Source organism: Oenanthe melanoleuca, chromosome 2 (genome assembly GCF_029582105.1).
Source record: "Oenanthe melanoleuca isolate GR-GAL-2019-014 chromosome 2, OMel1.0, whole genome shotgun sequence".
Taxonomy (NCBI): Eukaryota; Metazoa; Chordata; class Aves; order Passeriformes; family Muscicapidae; genus Oenanthe; species Oenanthe melanoleuca.
The window spans coordinates 143,913,044-143,931,771 of record NC_079335.1 but is presented as its reverse complement, the minus strand read 5'-3'; the positions used below and the strand labels follow the sequence as shown (position 1 = coordinate 143,931,771).

Genomic DNA, 18,728 nt, shown 5'->3' with positions numbered 1-18,728 from the left:
TGGCTGTGCTGGCTGCAGCAAGCTTTTAGATGAGCTCAGCATATACTGCTTTTCACCATCTAAGGGACACTGAGCACCCATGTAATTGTTTCCTGTGCAGTTTGAATTGTGCAAAATGAGCCTTTCCACATGGTGTTTGAATTCAAACCTTGCAGCCACTGCTTTCATAGAGTATTTTCCTTTTGGACTCTAAGTGAAAACTGATCTGCACAATTGTTTTGGCCTAGCAATTCAATTGGGATAGTTAATAAAATAAATGTTAATGAGGAGGGTTGGGGTTTTTTTTGTCTACCTGAACTTGAAGGGTGAAAAGAAAATCTAACTAAAAACCTCCATTTTATTTTTCACTTGCCTCAGGAATTTACAAGGTGAAACTTTTAATTTTCCCATGGACCAAATTCATGATAATTTCTGCTCTTCAGATCAAAAAATAATTCTCTTTTTTGATTGTGAGTTAGGAATAGTTAACTTCTCTAAACTTTTCTAAAACTGAGCTTGGTTTTAGCTGAGTTAGTACTGGACTATTCTTTCCCTGTAAGTTTCCTGTTCAAGACAAGCAAAGCTGCAATTTGTGCTCTCCAGTTGTGCCTGCTTTTCTCATTCTTTAAGAACTTCCAGTACTGCTGACATTGCTTTGTGCCCATAGCTATAAAAACCCTACTAGTCCCTATCCAGTCATTGAACCATAGAAACCCAAGTTTGAAGGGGCTAAATGGCACAGGCTTTGGAAAAGAGGCTTAGCCATGCCATGCTGGAGCAATAAAAGTTCTGAGAAGTGTCTTCAGTGCAGATGCAATAGGAAGAGGGCAGTACCCCGTGTCTGTGAAAAGCAGGGCCTTGCACAAGAGGCCTGGTGCGAGTCACTGGTTCCGTTTATTCCTGGGTGCACTTTGAAGAAGTGGTTTGCTCTCTAAAGCCTGGTTTGTCATGGAAGATGATGTAATTCACACCATGCTTGGGAGAGAGACTAAACATGCTTCTAGGGAAGGATCTAAGCTATTCCAGTTTTGTACACAGTGAAGAACAGACTTATTGTCAGAATTCAGCCTCATTTGTTCTCTATTTAATGATTTATTTCCACTTTTTTCCCTGTTAGGGTTGTACCAGCTCTTAACAGATGAGATTTTTTTTCCTTCTATTCCTCTGCACAGAATTTGTAGGAGCTGAAAAAGAGTGCCTAATTTTATCAAGCTTGTTGCCTTCAGTTTGAGTCCTGGCAGCCCCCTGCTTTTTCCATTTCCCCCTTCAGCATCTCCAGTACTCAGCACTAAGCCAGCTGTAGCATCAGTATCTACTTAAGTTTTCCAAGAGTCCTGTGTGTGTACATTTTACACTTTTTTCAAATAACTTCAGTTGCTTGTGTTCACAGGGGTTTTACAGCCCACTTTGAGTCTCTGCCCCCAGGGGTGCATTGCTGTCTCTCCTTTCCTGCAGCAGAAGCTTCAACATCTGACTCTGATCCTGACCACCATCAGTGAATTTCTTGTATATTAAACAATGATAAATTACTGTTCACTGTGAATCAGTTCTTCTAGTTTAAACTAAGATGTTTAACTCTTCTCTAGGCTCTGTTTTGGATATTATCAAGCACATTGTGGCCAAAGGAGAACACAAGACTGGTGTCTTGGATGAAGCCTGTATAGCCACAATCCTTAAGGAAGTGCTGGAGGGACTGGACTACCTGCATAAAAACGGGCAAATCCACAGGTATTTTATGTTTTTCTCACTTTTTCATAATGTTATTGAAACAGATCAGTCTCATCCCATAACTTGCTGAGGGCATAAAGAGAAGAAAGTAAAGCTGAAAACTTGTAGAATTCAAATATTTGTATTCTCTATGCTATGTCTATATTCAATGACTAGGCCAAATTTGGGTTCATTTCAGGGTGTTGAAATTTCTAATACAGGGAATGTCTTTCTAAATGTTAACATTCAGCTGCAAAGTGTAGTGGATGGAAAGCTGGAAAACTTCCACTGGTTTTGTTTCTTGCAGAGTTACAAATTACCAAGAGCACTGCCTAGGCAGAGTTGAGCAATTTAATAAGTCTTTCCAGTTCTTTTTTTATTTAGGTGAACTGCAAGATCAACATTTGAATTTAAGTAATTTCATTTTTAAAAAAAGGAATTAAAAATAATGGAAAAAACTTATTCTGTAGGCAAAATCCATTTAACTAATGGCCTGTGATTTGACAGATCACTGAAATTTGTGGGTTTCTGTGCTGCTGTCTTGTTTGAGATGTGTTTTAAAATCACATTTTCCTCTGTCCTGATGTCAAGGTGTGGTGTAGCTCAGTAGGAGAAGATGCTAAGTTGGTCTGTTCTGCATTAAAAAGTCTGAAGTTTGCAATCCTAAATATGTGCTGAAAATAGAATATACTGCTTGTGGGTAATATACACAATCCGAGCCACAGACTGCTGCTGGAACAGCCTCTTCTTTCTTGGGAGTTTTGTGAGCTTGGCTCTCTTCTGGTACAATGCCATTATAAGCATTGCTGCTGCTGTGCTGGAGTAAGTTTCTGTCCTCTTATAGCTGCACAAGAAGCAGTAATTTTTTTGCCAAAATGTTATTTTAATTAGGAAATACAAGAAGTATTCATAGTTTCAATCAAACTGACTGGCTTTTGTAGGTTATTTTGAATTAAAAGGAGAGAAACAGTTGGAAATAATTCAGGTGGAGTTCTTCTCTCTTCAAAAAGTCTCAAATTTCAGTTTCCCGTCTCAACTAAACTTCTGAATTAACAAGAATAATTTTCTTCTTTGGAGATAGTTTTGATTTTATAGCTGGTTGCTTGTTGGTTAACTTTGTTTTTTGAGATAAGACTTGAGGCACCTCTGGGAATTTAGAGTAAAGTAATGAATCAACTTACTTGCCATGATTACATGGTAACTTTTTGCTTTGCCATAAGTAATTGACAGAATTGTGTTCATCTGTGACCTGCAGTTGGTTTGCTTGGCTGATTTAGTTATCTTCTGGTCTAGTGAAATAGAAATATATCTATTAAAGCAGCAGAAACCTGTTAAATATCAGTTTCTTGGAAGATACTGCATAATGTTTTACGTATTGAAGAGAGGTGGTTCTCCATTTGGCTGGCTGGAGTGGAAAAGCAAAACTAGTAAATGTGGTAAATATTAGAGAGAATATTTTTGTGTGTGGTATGTTTTTTTTTTTTACTGCACTCAGCAAAAATACCATGTTCACAAAATTCAAACTGCTGGTCTGAAGAAAATATGATTCATATTGAATCATTTGGAAGTGAACTGGATCAAACTTGCTGTGACCATTTCTATTCTGCTTGCTGAAGCATTTTGCCCATACTTCAGCAGAGAAATCAGAGCTGTGTCATGGTTGTGGCTGTGCATCAGCCCCTTTGCATGTGTTTCATCTCTATATTGTGGGGCTGCTCCAACAGTGGTGTAATATCTTATCATAGAAAAGGGTTTGGATTATCTCATTGTGCTGGGCACAGTGGTCTGGGAAACTTGGAGAAGTGGGATGCAGAAAGAAAGTTGTGTGGTTTCCTACCTGTGATGCAAGGCTGTTTTGGCTGTTGGCAGAAGGCAAGCTGACATGCCTTTGAGGGATGAAACATGTTTCCTTAATGGAGTTCATCATGCTGTGTTCCATTTTGTCCAGATGTGTGTGTGCTGCTGAGGAAAACACAGCTTAAAGTTGTAGTGCAGCTGGGACCTTTCCTCATCCATAGGAATATTTGTCTGGTTTTCCCATTTTGCTTAATGCTAGGGGTCAGAATACTGGCCATGCCTGATGGGAAAGGCAGGTGGAAATATTGCAGCCATGCCTGAGATGCTCTGAGAGGAAGTGTTTAAAATAACTGAACTTTGGTCCCCTGGGTCAGCTTAAAGTATCTGGCTCTAAAGGAAAGCACATCAAGTGATGGCTGAACCACAGATATTGTCTGTAGTGTGAGGCAGCTGTACTTGGGGTGAACTTCAGGCCAGAGCAAGATCAGCTATGAAGGGTCAAAATTGAAGGGCTTTAGTTAAGACCTGGAACAGCCAGCACAAAGCAAGCAGCCATCTAGCAGGAAAAATGTTCAGCTGGTTACGCTAAATATCCAAACTCTGCTCATGTTACGCCTTAGAGAAAACAACTTGATAAAATTAGAGGCACAGTATGAGTGAATGACTGTAATTAGCACATGTGAAGTTGGACAGCCAGGCCCGTGGCACAGCCCAAAGGATGAATATTGGGTCCCAAATGTAATTTTGTGGGCACTGTAGACCAGAAGTGGGGATGTAAATCACTGGTGAGATCTGAGAACATATTTCTGTCAGTGGAGCTGCTCAATACTTCTAAATTATGCATCATCTTAAATGGGTATATTAAGTTAACACGTGAAAAACTGGCTTAATGAAATTTTGCTGCTGCTGGATCTTGCTCTGCCTACACCCGCCTTGAACTTAATGCCACTTCCAATTAAGGTTTGGGGAGCTGCCTTGGTGTGGAAGTGTAAATCCCTGCTTTGGACAGGAGAGGAGTTTGACAGTATTCTCTAGAGGAGATTAGAAAGCCAAATATCTAGTGAAGGCTCAAATTATGATTTTTTTTTTTTGTTTACTTTCCTAATTAACAGCCAGAGCGAGTCTGAGACTTGAATAGACACCATTGTTCAGGAATAAATGCTGAAGTCTCCCACATTGCCCAAAGTGACGTTTTTTTTGCTTTCATCCTGCAAGGGCTGATGGGAAGTGTCTGAGGCCTTACGACAAAGACAGAGAAGACAAAATCAGTTTTATTTTCATCAACACTCTATACCACAGTAATAATTGATAACAAATGGTGCCCATCTTCCTCCAGAGTCACCAGTGCCTGCCTTCTCTGGGAGCTGGCAGCTCCCTGCGTTCACTGTCCTGTCCCTGTCCCCCTCTCCCGTGCCAGCTGCTGCTGTCCCTGCTGCGGTTCCCTGCGTAGCACGGTGATCCCAGGGAGGATTTGCCATCCCAGTGATCCGGCTCATGTGAAGTGAGTTAAGTACCTGGGCAGCAGCCAGAGCCCTGAGGACAGAGGGCTGCACTCGGAAGCCCTGGGTGAAGCTGTCCTGGAGGAATCTGCTCGGGCACATTTCTGTATGGAAGTCAAACAAGACTGACGTGCTCTGAGGGGTCATTGCCAGGCTAATCTGGGCTGGGTGACACTCAGGGTATGTTGTACCTCTTCCCCATTTGGACTCTGATTCCTCTGTGTATTTGGGGATTAGCAGGAGTTTGAATGACTTAGAAATAAAACTAAAGCAAAATCAACCCAAGAGGTTTTATTGCTTGAAAAGATTTATTGGAGGGAACTTCAAGGCTTTCCTTTTCAGGTGGTGTTGTGTATGGCAGACTGACAAATAAATCATGCTGATTAACTGTTACAAGGTCTCTCTGTCTTTCTCCCTATTTTTATCTCTGAGCTTATCTTCTGTTCATGATTAGCTGTTGTGTAACTGAATATTTTAGTTAGTCCAGGTGAAATAATACACTGCTCAAATATAACCAGATTCTCTTATTGCAGCACAATAAATGTGATACTGTCCTGTTTTTTTGTAAAAACAAAAAAAAAAAAAGCCTGGGAAGAGGTTTAGAGTTGCATGCACTTGAACTATTGGCATGGCAGCAATCCAGCTATTAGTTTGTTTGCTGCTCTACTTCTTACAGGGTGAGAGGAGCAGCAACGTGTTTCATATGCTGAGTATGTGCTGCCATACAAAATGTTTTGGGGGGTTTTTGGTGTCTTTGCAAAATCAGAATGTGGGCAGCAGGGTGCTGGGACAGCTGTTTGAATGTGGCTTTGAAGAGACCCTGGGAACAATATTCTTGCTATGCTTTTATAACAGGTAGGTTCAGGTTTTTTTAGGGGTTTTGGGTTTTTTTTTTTTTTTTTTTTTTTTTTTTGGACTTTAGGATGGTTTTGACAGGGAATCAAAGTTTGATTCTTTGCCTCTTTACCCATACTAAGAGTGAATAACTTCTGAAAAATGGGTATCTATCTATCTGCACATAAACATCACCAATACTGGCATGTGGGATTCTGCAGGCGTTCACCTCCAGTAGCAAGGTTTTGATTTAAGTTGAAGGAGCTGATGGATATATTTTGGGAGAACTTGGCTGTCCTACAGGATTCAAGCTTAATTCTCATGTAGCTGATTAATGCATTGATAGCCATGCTGGCAGGTATTGTGGTTAAACTGGATTCCAGTATGCCTCTGAAACACTGTGCTTTCATGTTTCTTTAGGAATAGTGTGGGAAGAAGTGGGAGAACTTCAAGCCCTCCTTTCTGCAGTGCTGTGGTCTTGCTTTGGGGAGTGTGTTTTGGAAGTGAACTTTGGTAGGGGATGATTAGGAATGGGTAACAGGATGTGGAGCCTTTCCACCTCTAATTGCCAGTTTAAGTCAAGACACCAGTAATTGGGAAGTTGGCTATTGCCTAGCTGTGAGAAGTGCAATTTTTTATTCACAGAGGTGTTCTTTGATTTCTTCTCTTATAGTATGGGATGGGTAGAAAAAACCTTTAGAGATGGTAGTTAATAGAAGTTCTAGAGCTTTAATTTGTAAACAATTCATAAGCCAGAAGAACAGAAATGTTGCTCTTGTGTGTCTCAGTAGGAAGGAGGACAAGAGGCTGCTCTAGATTGTACAGGGTGATTTGTTCCCCTGATAAACACCTTGCTCTGCAGTGTTAAAGGCCCAAGGACCACTGAACCCCCCACTCTCTGCACAGTCAGAGTGGGATGTATTGTGGTGGTTTGGCAAACCAGCACATTTTCCTGATGGCTGTTTCTTCCACTGCATCATCCAAAAATTCATTGTTTAAAAATAAGAAAATTCCCAGTTGCAGAGAGATAATACAAACCAGATGTAAATCCCAAATCTGCAGACAGCCAGAAGCAATGACTCCTGTGGAGACAGTTTTCCTCAAAGTGGATAAAGACAGTCTTTGCTCTGAAATCTAAAACCTGGCATTTTAACCTCTGATAGTAAATATAGGTGCTGGGGGCCCTGCAATGGCTCCAGGTAATGTTCCAACTTCTGGGAACTCCCTGCAGCACAAGGGTGCAGGTGGGCTCCAGGGTGATGCCTCAAGGTGTGGCTGCTGCCATCAGGGGTTTGCCCTCCTGTCATTTCCCTCCCACCCAAGTGCTGCCTCTGAACTTTTGTCAGTGGGTGTCCTGCAGTTACTCAAAGTAACTTTGGTTTAGTCCAAAGGAAAACCCAACTCTTTGGTAGAACTATTCTGGCCTTTTATAAAAGGGAGAGGAGGTTTTAGGTTTTTCTCTCTGCTTTAATACATGGAGATGAGAAGCAGGAAAAGTATGATGAAGAGTGGGAAAATAGAGGTTGGATGATCTAAAGGTTCAACAGCAGTGGCAGGTTTTAGTCAATGATCCATGACTGAGTTGTACACTCAAATAATGGTGATTTCCAGCAATTCTCAAATTGTCAGGAGTATTTGAATTTGATGTGTTTCCAAGGGGAATAATCATTCACTGTCTGCAGCACTAAATTGTATCAAGTGAAAATGTAGCAGGCTCTTAGCTTTTACTCTGAAGAAACGAGTGCCATTCACACATGTACAACACTGACATCTTCCTCGTGTCACTGCCTTTAACTGGTGTAGATTGCCGAGACTAGGTCACCCAATTTAGGCTCTTGCAGCATCTCTCCAGCAGCTAAGTAATTGTTAAAATTGTCTTGTTCATCTGTTCTACTGTGATGATACATGATGTGAATATAACACACTTTAAAAAGACAGCTTTGGATATTGTTCCTTGTTTTGGTGCACCAGAATTTATGGTCATCACAGATCCTAAAAGCTGCATATGTAGAGGTGCTTCAAACATTTATTCAGACCACTGTAGTCTTTTCACTAAAGCAGGAGAAAAGGGCCACTTGCTAAATTTGTGTGGTAACACATTTAACACACTTGAAAATTTTGCAAGGTGGCATCAGAAATAATTTTTTTATATTTACTAAATTGAATTATATCTTGCCTTGATATTAAAAAGTAAAGTTAATACTTTCAAAAACAAAAGTGAGACACATTTAGGACAACAAACAAAACTGCCACAGAGAAATCTACCCCTTTGTGGTAGCCTGGAAAGCCTCACCAAGTGAGACTGGGAGTGCAGAGAGAACTTGTTTCCATTGTGCAGTTACTGGTTTTATAACTGCTTTCCCCATTTTATGGGAATAACTGGATGGAATAGAGATACTTGTTCCTATGCTGGTCATGCTTAAAACTGTTATCTTACAGATTTTGGAGAAAGAAGTCTTTCTGACAGGTTTCTTGTGAGCTCTGGCTGTCTTGATTTTTTTTATTTTTTTTCCTCCTGTGTCACATTGCAGTCATGGCTGAGCAGGAGCTGTGGGTGGCTTTGTAGATAGGGACAGCTCTTGGCTGCATGGGGAATACCTTGGACCTTGTGTGTATAGAGACAGACTTACAGCTCCTCCAGAACACAGTGCTTATTGCCTTTGGGAAATGGAGTCCTTTTTGAGCTCCCTGTGTCAATTTTTTGTGGCCTAATTTGATCCAGATTGGTTCTGTACTTGCCAGAATGACCTTTCATCTTTCCATCATGGCAGGGAGATGTGTGAATCACTGACATTCCTGCTCCTTCTGCTACCTGGTGCAGCTTGTACTCAAACTGGGGTGATGTGCACTTGGTAATTTTTTGGAGATTCCTATTTCTGAGTGCACTAGTAACATGTTCTTACATGCAGGAGGTACTGCAGCATGATGGTGTCACTGGTATTGCCACGTGAAGCAAACCCACCTCCTTCCACATGAAAGAATTTGACATGAAATACTGAAATAAGACCACATTATAACTTGACTGTTTCCCTCTGTTACCAATGACTAAGGCAGGGTGTCCTAGAAATATCTGGACCTCCAGGGATAGGAAGAGACCTTGTGACTCCACAGCTCACTCTGTGTGTTGCTTTTCATGCAGCAGCTGTTAAAGGGTCTTTGTGCCTCGTCCCCACCGCAGTCCTTAGGAAGCAGGATCAGGAAATGGACAGGCTGAATAGATGAATTTGTGGAAGAAATCCTGTTACATTTTTAGCAGCTGTTCAATGTATGAAAGCTTGATTTTAAAGCCTGCTGGGCAGAGTACTTTCCTTATACTAGAGAAAAAAAACCTGAAGTTCTGACAGAGTAGGGGGAACATTAAAAGTGGTGTATGAAGTCTGAGATGGAGGTATTCTCTTGTAGTAACTGCTGAAGGTTGTCAAAAGTATGGGCTGTTTGGCAAATCCTCTTTGTCCTGAGCTGATGTTAAAGCAGTGATGTGCTTTGGGATGAATGTGTGAAGCAAAGGCCTCATTTGCAAGAGGAAGGAGTGGAGCTGTGAATATTGGTATAGTTAGATCATCTCCATGTTGGGAGGCAGGCCTAGGTCCAGTGCCTTTCCTGGCTATTTTTTGTCTGAAGGAGCTGTTGTGTCTGAAAACTGTTTTTTTTTAGGGTTTGGATTTATCTGGAGCAACTTGCCCCTATTGATGTGCAGTTGAGGTTACTTGAGCACTGCTGCTGGGCTGGAGGCTTGGCTGTGGATGGAGGTGGAGTCCAGGCAGGCAGGATCTGTCCTTGAACTGCACCTCCTTTAATCCTCTGTTAGGCTTGAACCACGTGAGAAGAGAAGGAATTAATGAGAGCACCAAACCATCAGAGACAAAGTCTGCACAGGAATGAAAAGTGTGAGCTGTGTGTAATTTGCTGAGATAAAGGAAAACTGCAGGCACAGTAATAATGGTGGCTGTGTGACAGACAGGGACACAGTGAGGGATGTGACACACTGCTGCCTGTCTCACTTCATAATAGAGGCTTGCATTGAGTTAGCCCAAGGTCTACAATGCTTTCTCTACAGCCTCAGCATCTTCCCAGCCCCTGGAGCTATTCAGGCAACCAAGATGACAGTGAATTTCAGGCACATCTCTTGCAGCTTCCTTTAGTGAGTTGTCCCTTGTCTGAGCTGCCAGAGTGACTTGACCTAAAAGAAATCAAATTTGAGTCCTGGTTTCTTGGGCCCCAAACCCTCTACTTAAAGCAGCAGTCCACTTCTGCAGCACTGGAGGGAGGAAAATCGAGAGGAGTTGTAACTAGTAAGTGCATTGTGAAGCCTCTGAAAGATATTTTATGTTTTTACAGTGAAGTGCAATGGGAGATTAATTTCTCATGCAGCCCTTACTGGGGTTTCTGTTTGCCTATGCCAGATGACAGGATGGAGATCTCTCCCAGGAGGTCTTCACTGCACTCAGAGTGATCTGCCTGGATCTAATGGGTCAGGGAAGAAATTTGTACTTCCTGTACTCTTAAAACTCTCTGTGATAGAAGCTGACAGCCCTTTCCAGTGGGCTTTGTCTTCACATGGCTCTGTTTGCAAAGCCAGTCTGTCTGTCACTTCTGCCTTCCAAAGCCTTGCTTCTGTCTGCTTAAAAAAAATTGCAAAAAAACTTTTAAAATTCCTGGTAACGTTGGATTATTCATCTAACTTTCTCCAGCCATTAACATGATAATTCAAAAGCCTTTAATTATTCCCTACCTATGTAGCCCCATGAAGGTGTAGCTTCAAAAATGCTTCCACTGTTTTTAGACTTGGAGTGAATAATGAGCTGCCTTGTGCTGCTGGCTCAGCTCCTGTGTGGAGGCTGTGGTCTTTTACCACAGCCCAGCAGCTGACAGAGCAGCTCAGAGAAGAGAGCAGCAGCAGTTGCTGTGCTTCCCTGATCCTGGGCAATAAAGCATGTCACTGGGCTGCTCCCCTGCTGGAGTTTGTGGCAGCCTGGCTGCTGCCTCTGGGCCCTGCTGCCAGTGGCCACGAGGACGTGCTGAGAGGGCTGTGGATGAGCAGGGATGAAGCAAGCTGTGGACTTGGCCCTCTCTTCCCTCTTGTGCTGGGCTCAGCAGGGAAATATGGAAGCTGCTCTGCCAGCTCTCTGCCATTGGAAAACCTTCAAGCTCTGGGAGGTGTTTCCAGTCTGGCTCTGCAGTTCAGTGCAGCACTGTAACAGGCAGGAATTGCACCTCACCTGAGAGTTTGGACTTTAGGTTCAACACTGTGGCATGAAAATGTTAGTGCACACAGCTTTTCTGAGCAGGGACATGCTAATGTATAGTACTTTCAATACAATTGCCTTGAATGCCTTCTCCTGTGTTGTACTGAAAGTGCTGACATTCGAGGGGGTAAAAATACTGATTTGCCTGCATGCTCTAAGCCTAGTTTGTTTTGCAGCTCTAAATGGTAAAGCTCTTTCCTGTCACCAGCTTTTTAGATCTTGGCTTATAAGGTGAAGGGAAGAGATGACACAGGTAACAGCATGCTATTGAAAGCAGAGGAATGTTTGATGGTAGAGGGACAATAGCACCCATTTGGTGTAAAATGTCACAGATTGCCTCATATTTAGCTGTATGTAAAGATACTGTCCTGGAAGTATTTTACAAATTTCTTGGAGCAATGTCAACTCCAGCAATTGGTTGCATTCAGCATAAATATTTTGAGTTGTTGGTTACCTTTAAAAGAAAATAGTAATTATTCCATCTTGCACCTTCTCTTTTTTTAAATGAGACTTGGCAGGACCTATTGCTCCTTCCTCATGCCAAATTATGCACTATAGAGTTCAGTCCGTGAAAATTTATTGTTGCAGTTGATGTAAATTGCATCTAATGGGCAAATGACTCATGGCTGTGCTTACAGCCAGCTTTGTGTTCTAAAGGCACATGCCAGCAGGTTGGAAGCAGAGGCAGAGTAAACAGGGCTTATCTGTTTCCCCTCTTCTGGGACAGTTTTCATCTCCCTGCTGGGCTGCAGAGCTGCTGGGGTGGCACTCTTTGCTCAGGTCCCTTCTATTGTGGTTGTAGTGACTGTAACAACCACTGTGGGATGGGCCCAAGGGTTGAGGGCTGCAGATGAGGGTGGATCTGATTATTTAGCAGGATTTTAAGGACTCTTTGTAGTGGGAACGAGCCACCAGGATACAGTTCATGTAGTTTCTCTGTGCCCTGCTAAAAAATTAATTATGGGGAATATGGGAACATGGCACTTAAAACTGGGGAGCATCTTCTTATTGCCTTCCTGTGCTCTCAAATCTCCTGTAGCTGGAGCTTAATTTTGTTATATATTTTATAATTTTGTTGTTGGGATGAGATTTGGTCGTACAGCACCTCATGCCTTAGGGCCCAGCCCCAACCTGCAGGCATTAATGTGATGTAACTCTTGTCTGGTCAAACTGGGAAGCTAAACCAGTTTGGATTGCAGATGAAGAAGGGTTTCTGCCCTGCTGTGAAACCTTTCAAGGCTGATGTGGAGAATCCAGCTCTGCACTGGATCTAGTCCAAACCGCTCTTCCCACTCTGGTTGTGAAGTACAAGGTAAATAAAAACATAGTTGTTGTTTTGTGGAAGGACTCTTGAAGGCTTTAGAAGAGAAAGATGACAGCTGTGGAGCAGGAGTGTCCAGAACTATTGTAGCATTTGTTAAGCTATTAACATGAAAGTTTACTCCAGCCTTCTGTAACTTCATTTAAAATGTGATATAATTGTTGTTTATGCTAAAGCTGCTTCCTGTTTCCACTATAGCAATTATGCCAGAGGCACACCATTTGTTCCCAGTGTATCAGCCCAGGATATGGTCATTACCACATTAATGGGAAGTGCTTTCAAATTGTTACACTTGGCAATAACTATATCCTGGAGTAACAAACTTCTCACCATTCAGCTCAAAAGTTTATAAGCATCTTCTGATGAAAATAAACAGGAAAGCACTGATCATCTTTCCCTTACCCCATTGCTTCAAATGCACTTAATTTTAAATATGATTTTAGAAGAGAACCTGCTTCAAAGATGCTGCTATTGAACCAGTAAATACTAAAAGGAAGGGGTTTGTGCCCACCCAGTGTTAAGGCTGCTCTGTGTTCACCTGATGCTGTTGCAGAGCTGTTACACTGGGATGGGGAATAGGAAAGCTGGAAGTTGCTTTTATGGAACAGTGACTCCTCAAACATTTTGCTGCCCCATCAGTTTTGCTGCTCTGGGGTGGAGTGTGCCAGACTGGGGTGAGTGACAGTCTTTGCTGAGGCCTGGTCACTGAGGAAGTGTCACATGAAGGGGTGATTTAATTCTGTAGTTTGACTTGGATATTTGGCAGCAGCTATTTTGCCCTCCTGGATTTCATATTGTGGCTATGACTTGTTTTAATTTATTGATCCAACTTTAAGCATCATATTTACTGACTTTTGTTTCTGATGAGAAAATAGTAAATTTTAATTAATCCAAGCTGAAGTTAAAAAGAAAGCAAGCCTCTTGATTTGAGAGGGTTAAGGGCCTGGAGTCCTTTGGCTCATTTTTTCTATTCAATCTGAGTGCTTGTTTTACTACTTCTTACATTCTAAGCCTGTCCAGCTTGCTGTGCTGTGGTGGGATGGTTTGGTGATAGGGAATGCCTGCTGGTTTCTGGCTGCTGTTGTTGTGCCAGTGGAACCTGCCTGAGTTGTTTTGGATTATGAAGTGTGTAATAGTTGAGGCATCATCCTTAGTTTTGCTTAACATCTTCCCTGGCACTTCCTTCATGGCTGAGTGTAGTCTGTTGTGGGGGCTTGGTGAGCCACACGTGCAGTTTTGCCAGAGGGGAAGTTTGGACAGGCTGCACAATACTGCATGGCTCAGCTTACTGGGGAAATGCTCCAGCATCCTGGGCTGCCTTGGAGTACAGATGGAAGAGGAAATTACTCTTACTCCAGTAACAGAATTAATAACTTCAACAGGCAACTTTGTGCATGCTGTTCCTTTCCCCATAACCTGGAACTGTCAGGGCCTCGTGCATCCTGGAGAATCAGCTGTGGGTAAACATTTCCAGTAGGGTTGGAGAGTTTCCTGAACACCCTGTGCTCCCTCTGAATTAGTGCTGGTGTGCAGGGGGATTCCTGGAGGTGGCTGTGCCTGTGCCAAGCACATTTCACACCGTGTGAGCCAGCTCCTTACCTAGCACACAGCAGACTTCAGTGCTGTGCTCTCGTGGCTCTGTGTGCTCCTGATCCCAAAGGCATCTTCTACCTAAGTATTGGCAGGGAGCTTTTCCATTCCTCCTTGTTATGGACCATGAGCAGTTTATAGGAGTGCAGGCCTCAGGCAGGTTTGTGTCTCTCATGGCAATTAGCTCAACAGCACCAATTATATTGGATTTGGCCATTGCTAATGGATGCTAATTAGGTGGCTACACTACTCTGCCCTTAATGCTGCCTTTAATCCCTTCAGGTCCTTCATGTACTTAAGAGCATCCACTGATGCTGTGTTGTCTGCAATGGCTACCAGGTGCTGGTTGCAGGAAGAAAACAAAATCATGCTTCTGGAAGGGAAAGTCAGCTTCTTGAGGCTATCAGATCTGTATGAAACTCTGAAGTTATGTGACACACTTTCATTATTAAAGCAAATTAGTTTTTTATCCTGTACTTTGCTCTCATACCTGTGATTCAAATTGGGATTAGGCTTCAGGATGGGCCCTGCTAGCAAGAGGTGTACATTTGGCATGACTTGAAATACCAGTTTGAAGGCTAAAGGTGCTGTCTGCTGCAGTTTGCTGTTCATCCTTAGTGGGACTGCCTTGTGGATGGTTTGTGTTCTGCTGTGTGCTAGGGAAAAGCCTTGCCATGCCACTGTCCTAGACTGGGTACCAGGAAGAGTCTGACAAATGCTAATGCTGGAGAGGATGTGTTTAAAATTATCCTGGCCTGGAACTGGCAGTGGCCCAGCCTCCTCTTCAGAATAGCAAAGCCAGGAAGGAGGAGATTTCCAGGGCCTGACTGGGGCTCTGTGGCCAGGCCATCACACCAGTTCTGTTCTCATGATGCACTAGGGAGGAGAGAAAAAAATAGCTTTGGACTTCTTTGTGTATGTGAAAGGATCTGGAATATTTGCCAAAGGCAGTGGAGGGAAAATCTACTTGTTTTAGGGTTGTTTTCCTCTTTTTGCTCCTGTTCCCAATGGGTTCCTGGGCAATGCAAGCTTAGCAGCCATGCTGATGAGCAAGGGTGTCAATTATGAAGTGCTCCTCGTGGCTTGGCATGTGGAGCAGCCTGTGAAAATAAACTGGAAAACTTCAAAGTGTTTGTAGTGACAGTAGTGTTCCCCTCAAGGATGGAGAAGTGTTGCTGTTAACCTGAAAACCAGAGCTTTTGGCTAGAAAGAGGATAGTGCAAAACATTCATAGCACATGCTGGATGTTCTTGTGTGTTTATTCATTAAAGGGAAGAAAAAAAAAAAAAGATAACAGACTTTTTTTCACTGACCAGGCTCATTAAGCCAGGAGCAAACAACATTTTTCTGCTCTCTGCATTTTCACCAGTGTATGGGGCTAAACTGATTTTCTGAGGAAGCATGGGCACTTCTCCAAGGCTGGAGAGCAGTGAAACGTGGGGCTGGGGGAGAAACAGATCAACTAACTGTCTCTTAAAATCTCTCCCCCTAAAAAGGGGTCCATTAGCATCTGACCATTGCTAGGTTCTCTTTTCACCTTTTTAGCTGGCTCTAAGACCACTAAAGCACTTTCCTTGCATTTTTAAGGGTACCTTCTACCAAGTTTTAATTTTTTTTCTCTGTGTGTAGTACCTAAAATATAAACCATACAAATATTACTTGGTGTCTGTCTGCTGAAGTTACAGTTAAGTCCCTATTTCTGCATGATTTGAGGCACGAACTACCAATATAAGAAACAAAGGATAAGAAATAATACCTTTTAATGTATTTTTGTTGGTTGAAGTAAAGATTTAATGACTTCCACTTATTGTTGCTTTATCTTTCTACAGGGATGTGAAAGCAGGAAATATTCTTCTTGGAGAAGATGGCTCAGTGCAAATTGCAGGTAACTTTCCTGGTAGCTTTGAGTAAACTTTAAGCATAACTGCATATCCAAAGAAATAGTTTAATTATCAAGGAGAAACCTGCATAAAAATGTTAGCTTCAAAAATCCCACAGTTCATAAAACAAACAAAAAACCCCAGCAATAAACAAGCCACAAACCAAATTGAAAAGCCAACCCAGAGTTCATTATGTCTTGTTATCTTAAAATACTATTACTTGGAATAATGACAATCAGTAGATATAAATCATTTGATTGTGAAGTCCTCAGAATCAATAAATCAGATAAAGTTCTTGGCACAAGCTAGTCAGACTTTTACATCAGCAAGTTTATAGGCTTGGAAGTGGAGTGCACAGACCTCACTGATTTATCACTGACGTGGGAGGTGGTTTTGCACAGGTCTCTGGTGAAGGGTGGACAGATCCATCAGAAGGAAATGGGCATATCTGATGGTAAAAGTCATTTAAGGAAAGATCAGCCGGTCAAACTGCTCCTGTGGATGCTCCCTGCTCTGCTTCACTTGAGCTGGGTGGCAACAGAGGGTGTTTAAGTGGCTGCCCTGGCCCAGCCCAGACTGGGGTGAGCTGGAAGTCTTGGAAGCAGTCATGCAAGGAAAAACTGTTAAGACAGTTGCTTTAGCTAACACAGATGTGCCTGGAGATGTCTGCTGCAGTCCTTGCTGACATGAGCTTCAACAACAGAGCTGTGTTGGAAACAGTCCTGGGTTAGGACAGACCATGTGGAAAAGGGTGTTGTGTGGAGTGTTTGGCCTCCTGATACTCTTCTGATATTTTATTTCATACATGTTCCTACAGACTTCACTCTTCTTTTCAGAAATCAAGAATTATGCCCTATCCCTGAAAACATTCAAGGTTGACTGGGGCTCTGAGCAGCCTGTTCTGGATGAAGGTGTCCCTTCCCATTGCCAGGGGGTGGACAAGATGGCCATTAAAGGTCCCTTCCAACCCAAACTATTCTGTGTTTTTTGATTATTATTATTATTGCAGAGTATTAAGTAAGCCAAGATTTTTGGAGAGTACATTTAGAACCTGTGGTTTGTTTTTCCTTCTCTTCCCAGCGTGCTGTTTTCCTATCCTGAGTACAATTTTTCTCCAATTCTCTTTTCCCTCAGTACTGTGTACTTCCCATGGGTCTTGTAGTGCCTTTCTAGTCCTAGTGCCACTTCTAGCTGGGGAGCAGAGCTCGTGTCCTTTCCTGCCAGCTTGGCAAACACTCTTGTACATGTGTAACATTTTCAATCCCATATTTAATTGCAGAGCCATATCTCATGTGACCAGGTCTCTTCTTTAGTGCCCTGTCTTGCTGGTAGAGTCACAGCAGTGGGCCAGGCTGGTGTGCTGGGAGTTTAGGGATGAAGCAGTGACTGTTGTGTGAGGGAGAAGTGCCTGTAGCATTGTTTATTCCTTTGGAGTATCTATTGCATCTTGGAATGAAAGGTGTTGATTTTCCAGCAGGAAGTAGAACATGTTGCAATGCAGTTTTTTTTTTTTTTTTGGTAGCTCTCCTCTCTGCAGAGGACAATAAGCCCTTTTACAGGACATAGCACCTATTTCTGTTTACAACCTGAAGTATCTTTGTTTTATTTTTTAAGTATCCTGGTGCCCTTAATCCCTGCTGTTATATTTCTAATGAGGTGTAAATAATTCAGTTGTGTGGCAGCTGATGGAAGGTAGAAAGTGGCTTCTAAAATGCTCCAAGGAGCAAACTTTATACAGTGAAATCCTACAGTTTTTTCCATAATGGCACTAAGATAAAACAGGTTGGATTTGTAATTGCACAGAGCTTTTGATGCTGTTTTGGGAGAGGCTGCAAAGTGCTGTAACTCAGAGTGTTTCTGCCAGCTTAGAGAGAGCTGCTTGTGTTTCTCTTCCACAAGGCTGTCAGGGCTTGGCTTTTTTGTATTAAGGCTCAGAGGCAATAGGTACCTGTTACTGTATTTTTTCTACTGAGCAGTTTTTAGTTCATAAATAGATTTAAGTTTGACTGGTCTTAGCTCTGTGCATTTCAGAGGATTCATTTTGTGTGTGATTGTACATGTTCTCTAAACTGAACTACTTGTGGCTTATATGTGCAGCACTTAAATGATGAAATTCATCTCTCTGCATATCCCGCAAAAGCAGCACTGAGAGATGTGCTAAGTTCCCTCTTTACAAATTCTTTCTTAGAACATGCAGAAGGACCAACCCTGCCACCTTTCATCAGGCACAGCAGGGCCACTAAACCAAGGTCAGAAGGTTCACTGCAGTGGCAGGAAGCACTTTCGTTTCTGTGGAGGCAGCTGATTACTTGAAAGAAATGAAAATAAATGAATGAATAATAGAGAAGAGCCTGACCTGGTCATAACATGAGATTTTGTTTCTCTGGGAATTTCTGACACTTGAGCTTCCTTGCCTTCTGACCCAGGATGAAATAGCAGAATTTCTGGGGAATTTTTTGAGGAGGAAAGAATGCTGGAAGTAAACGAATCCCAATAAAACGAGATTTGTTTCAGCAAGATCAAAGCACTTGCCTTTGACAATAATATTAATGCATATTATGAATAATTCTGTTGATTGTTGAGTGCTTCAATTATGAGCTGGATGACATCACTTTGTTCCCATGAAACAAACGCTTTTAAGTTTCACTGGAAAGTTACACCACGAGATAAAAAACAAAAGATTGATCAGCTGTGGAATGGAACCTGAGGGTTGGAGTGAATGAGGCACCTCCCTGCAAGGAGCTGGTTTGGTATACATGAAAAATTTAAATCATGTAGCAGGGGAAGAAAGACTTCCATTCTTTTGTAATGACTTCTTCCTTTCTGCCACTCCTCTATCCAAACTGCCTGTGAACAGTTAAGAAGGTCTTATTCA

At 42.3% G+C, this 18,728-nt stretch overlaps 1 protein-coding gene across 1 annotated transcript in view; it reads left to right on the top strand.

Annotated features, from left to right (window-relative positions):
* Nucleotides 1-18,728, top strand: part of OXSR1 (oxidative stress responsive kinase 1) — an 87,217-nt gene that overhangs the window by 37,513 nt on the left and 30,976 nt on the right. Inside the window, exons 4-5 of the mRNA XM_056485169.1 lie at nt 1,566-1,707; nt 15,803-15,858. Coding sequence (XP_056341144.1) covers nt 1,566-1,707; nt 15,803-15,858 — 198 coding nt within the window. The remainder of the gene's footprint in view (nt 1-1,565; nt 1,708-15,802; nt 15,859-18,728) is intronic.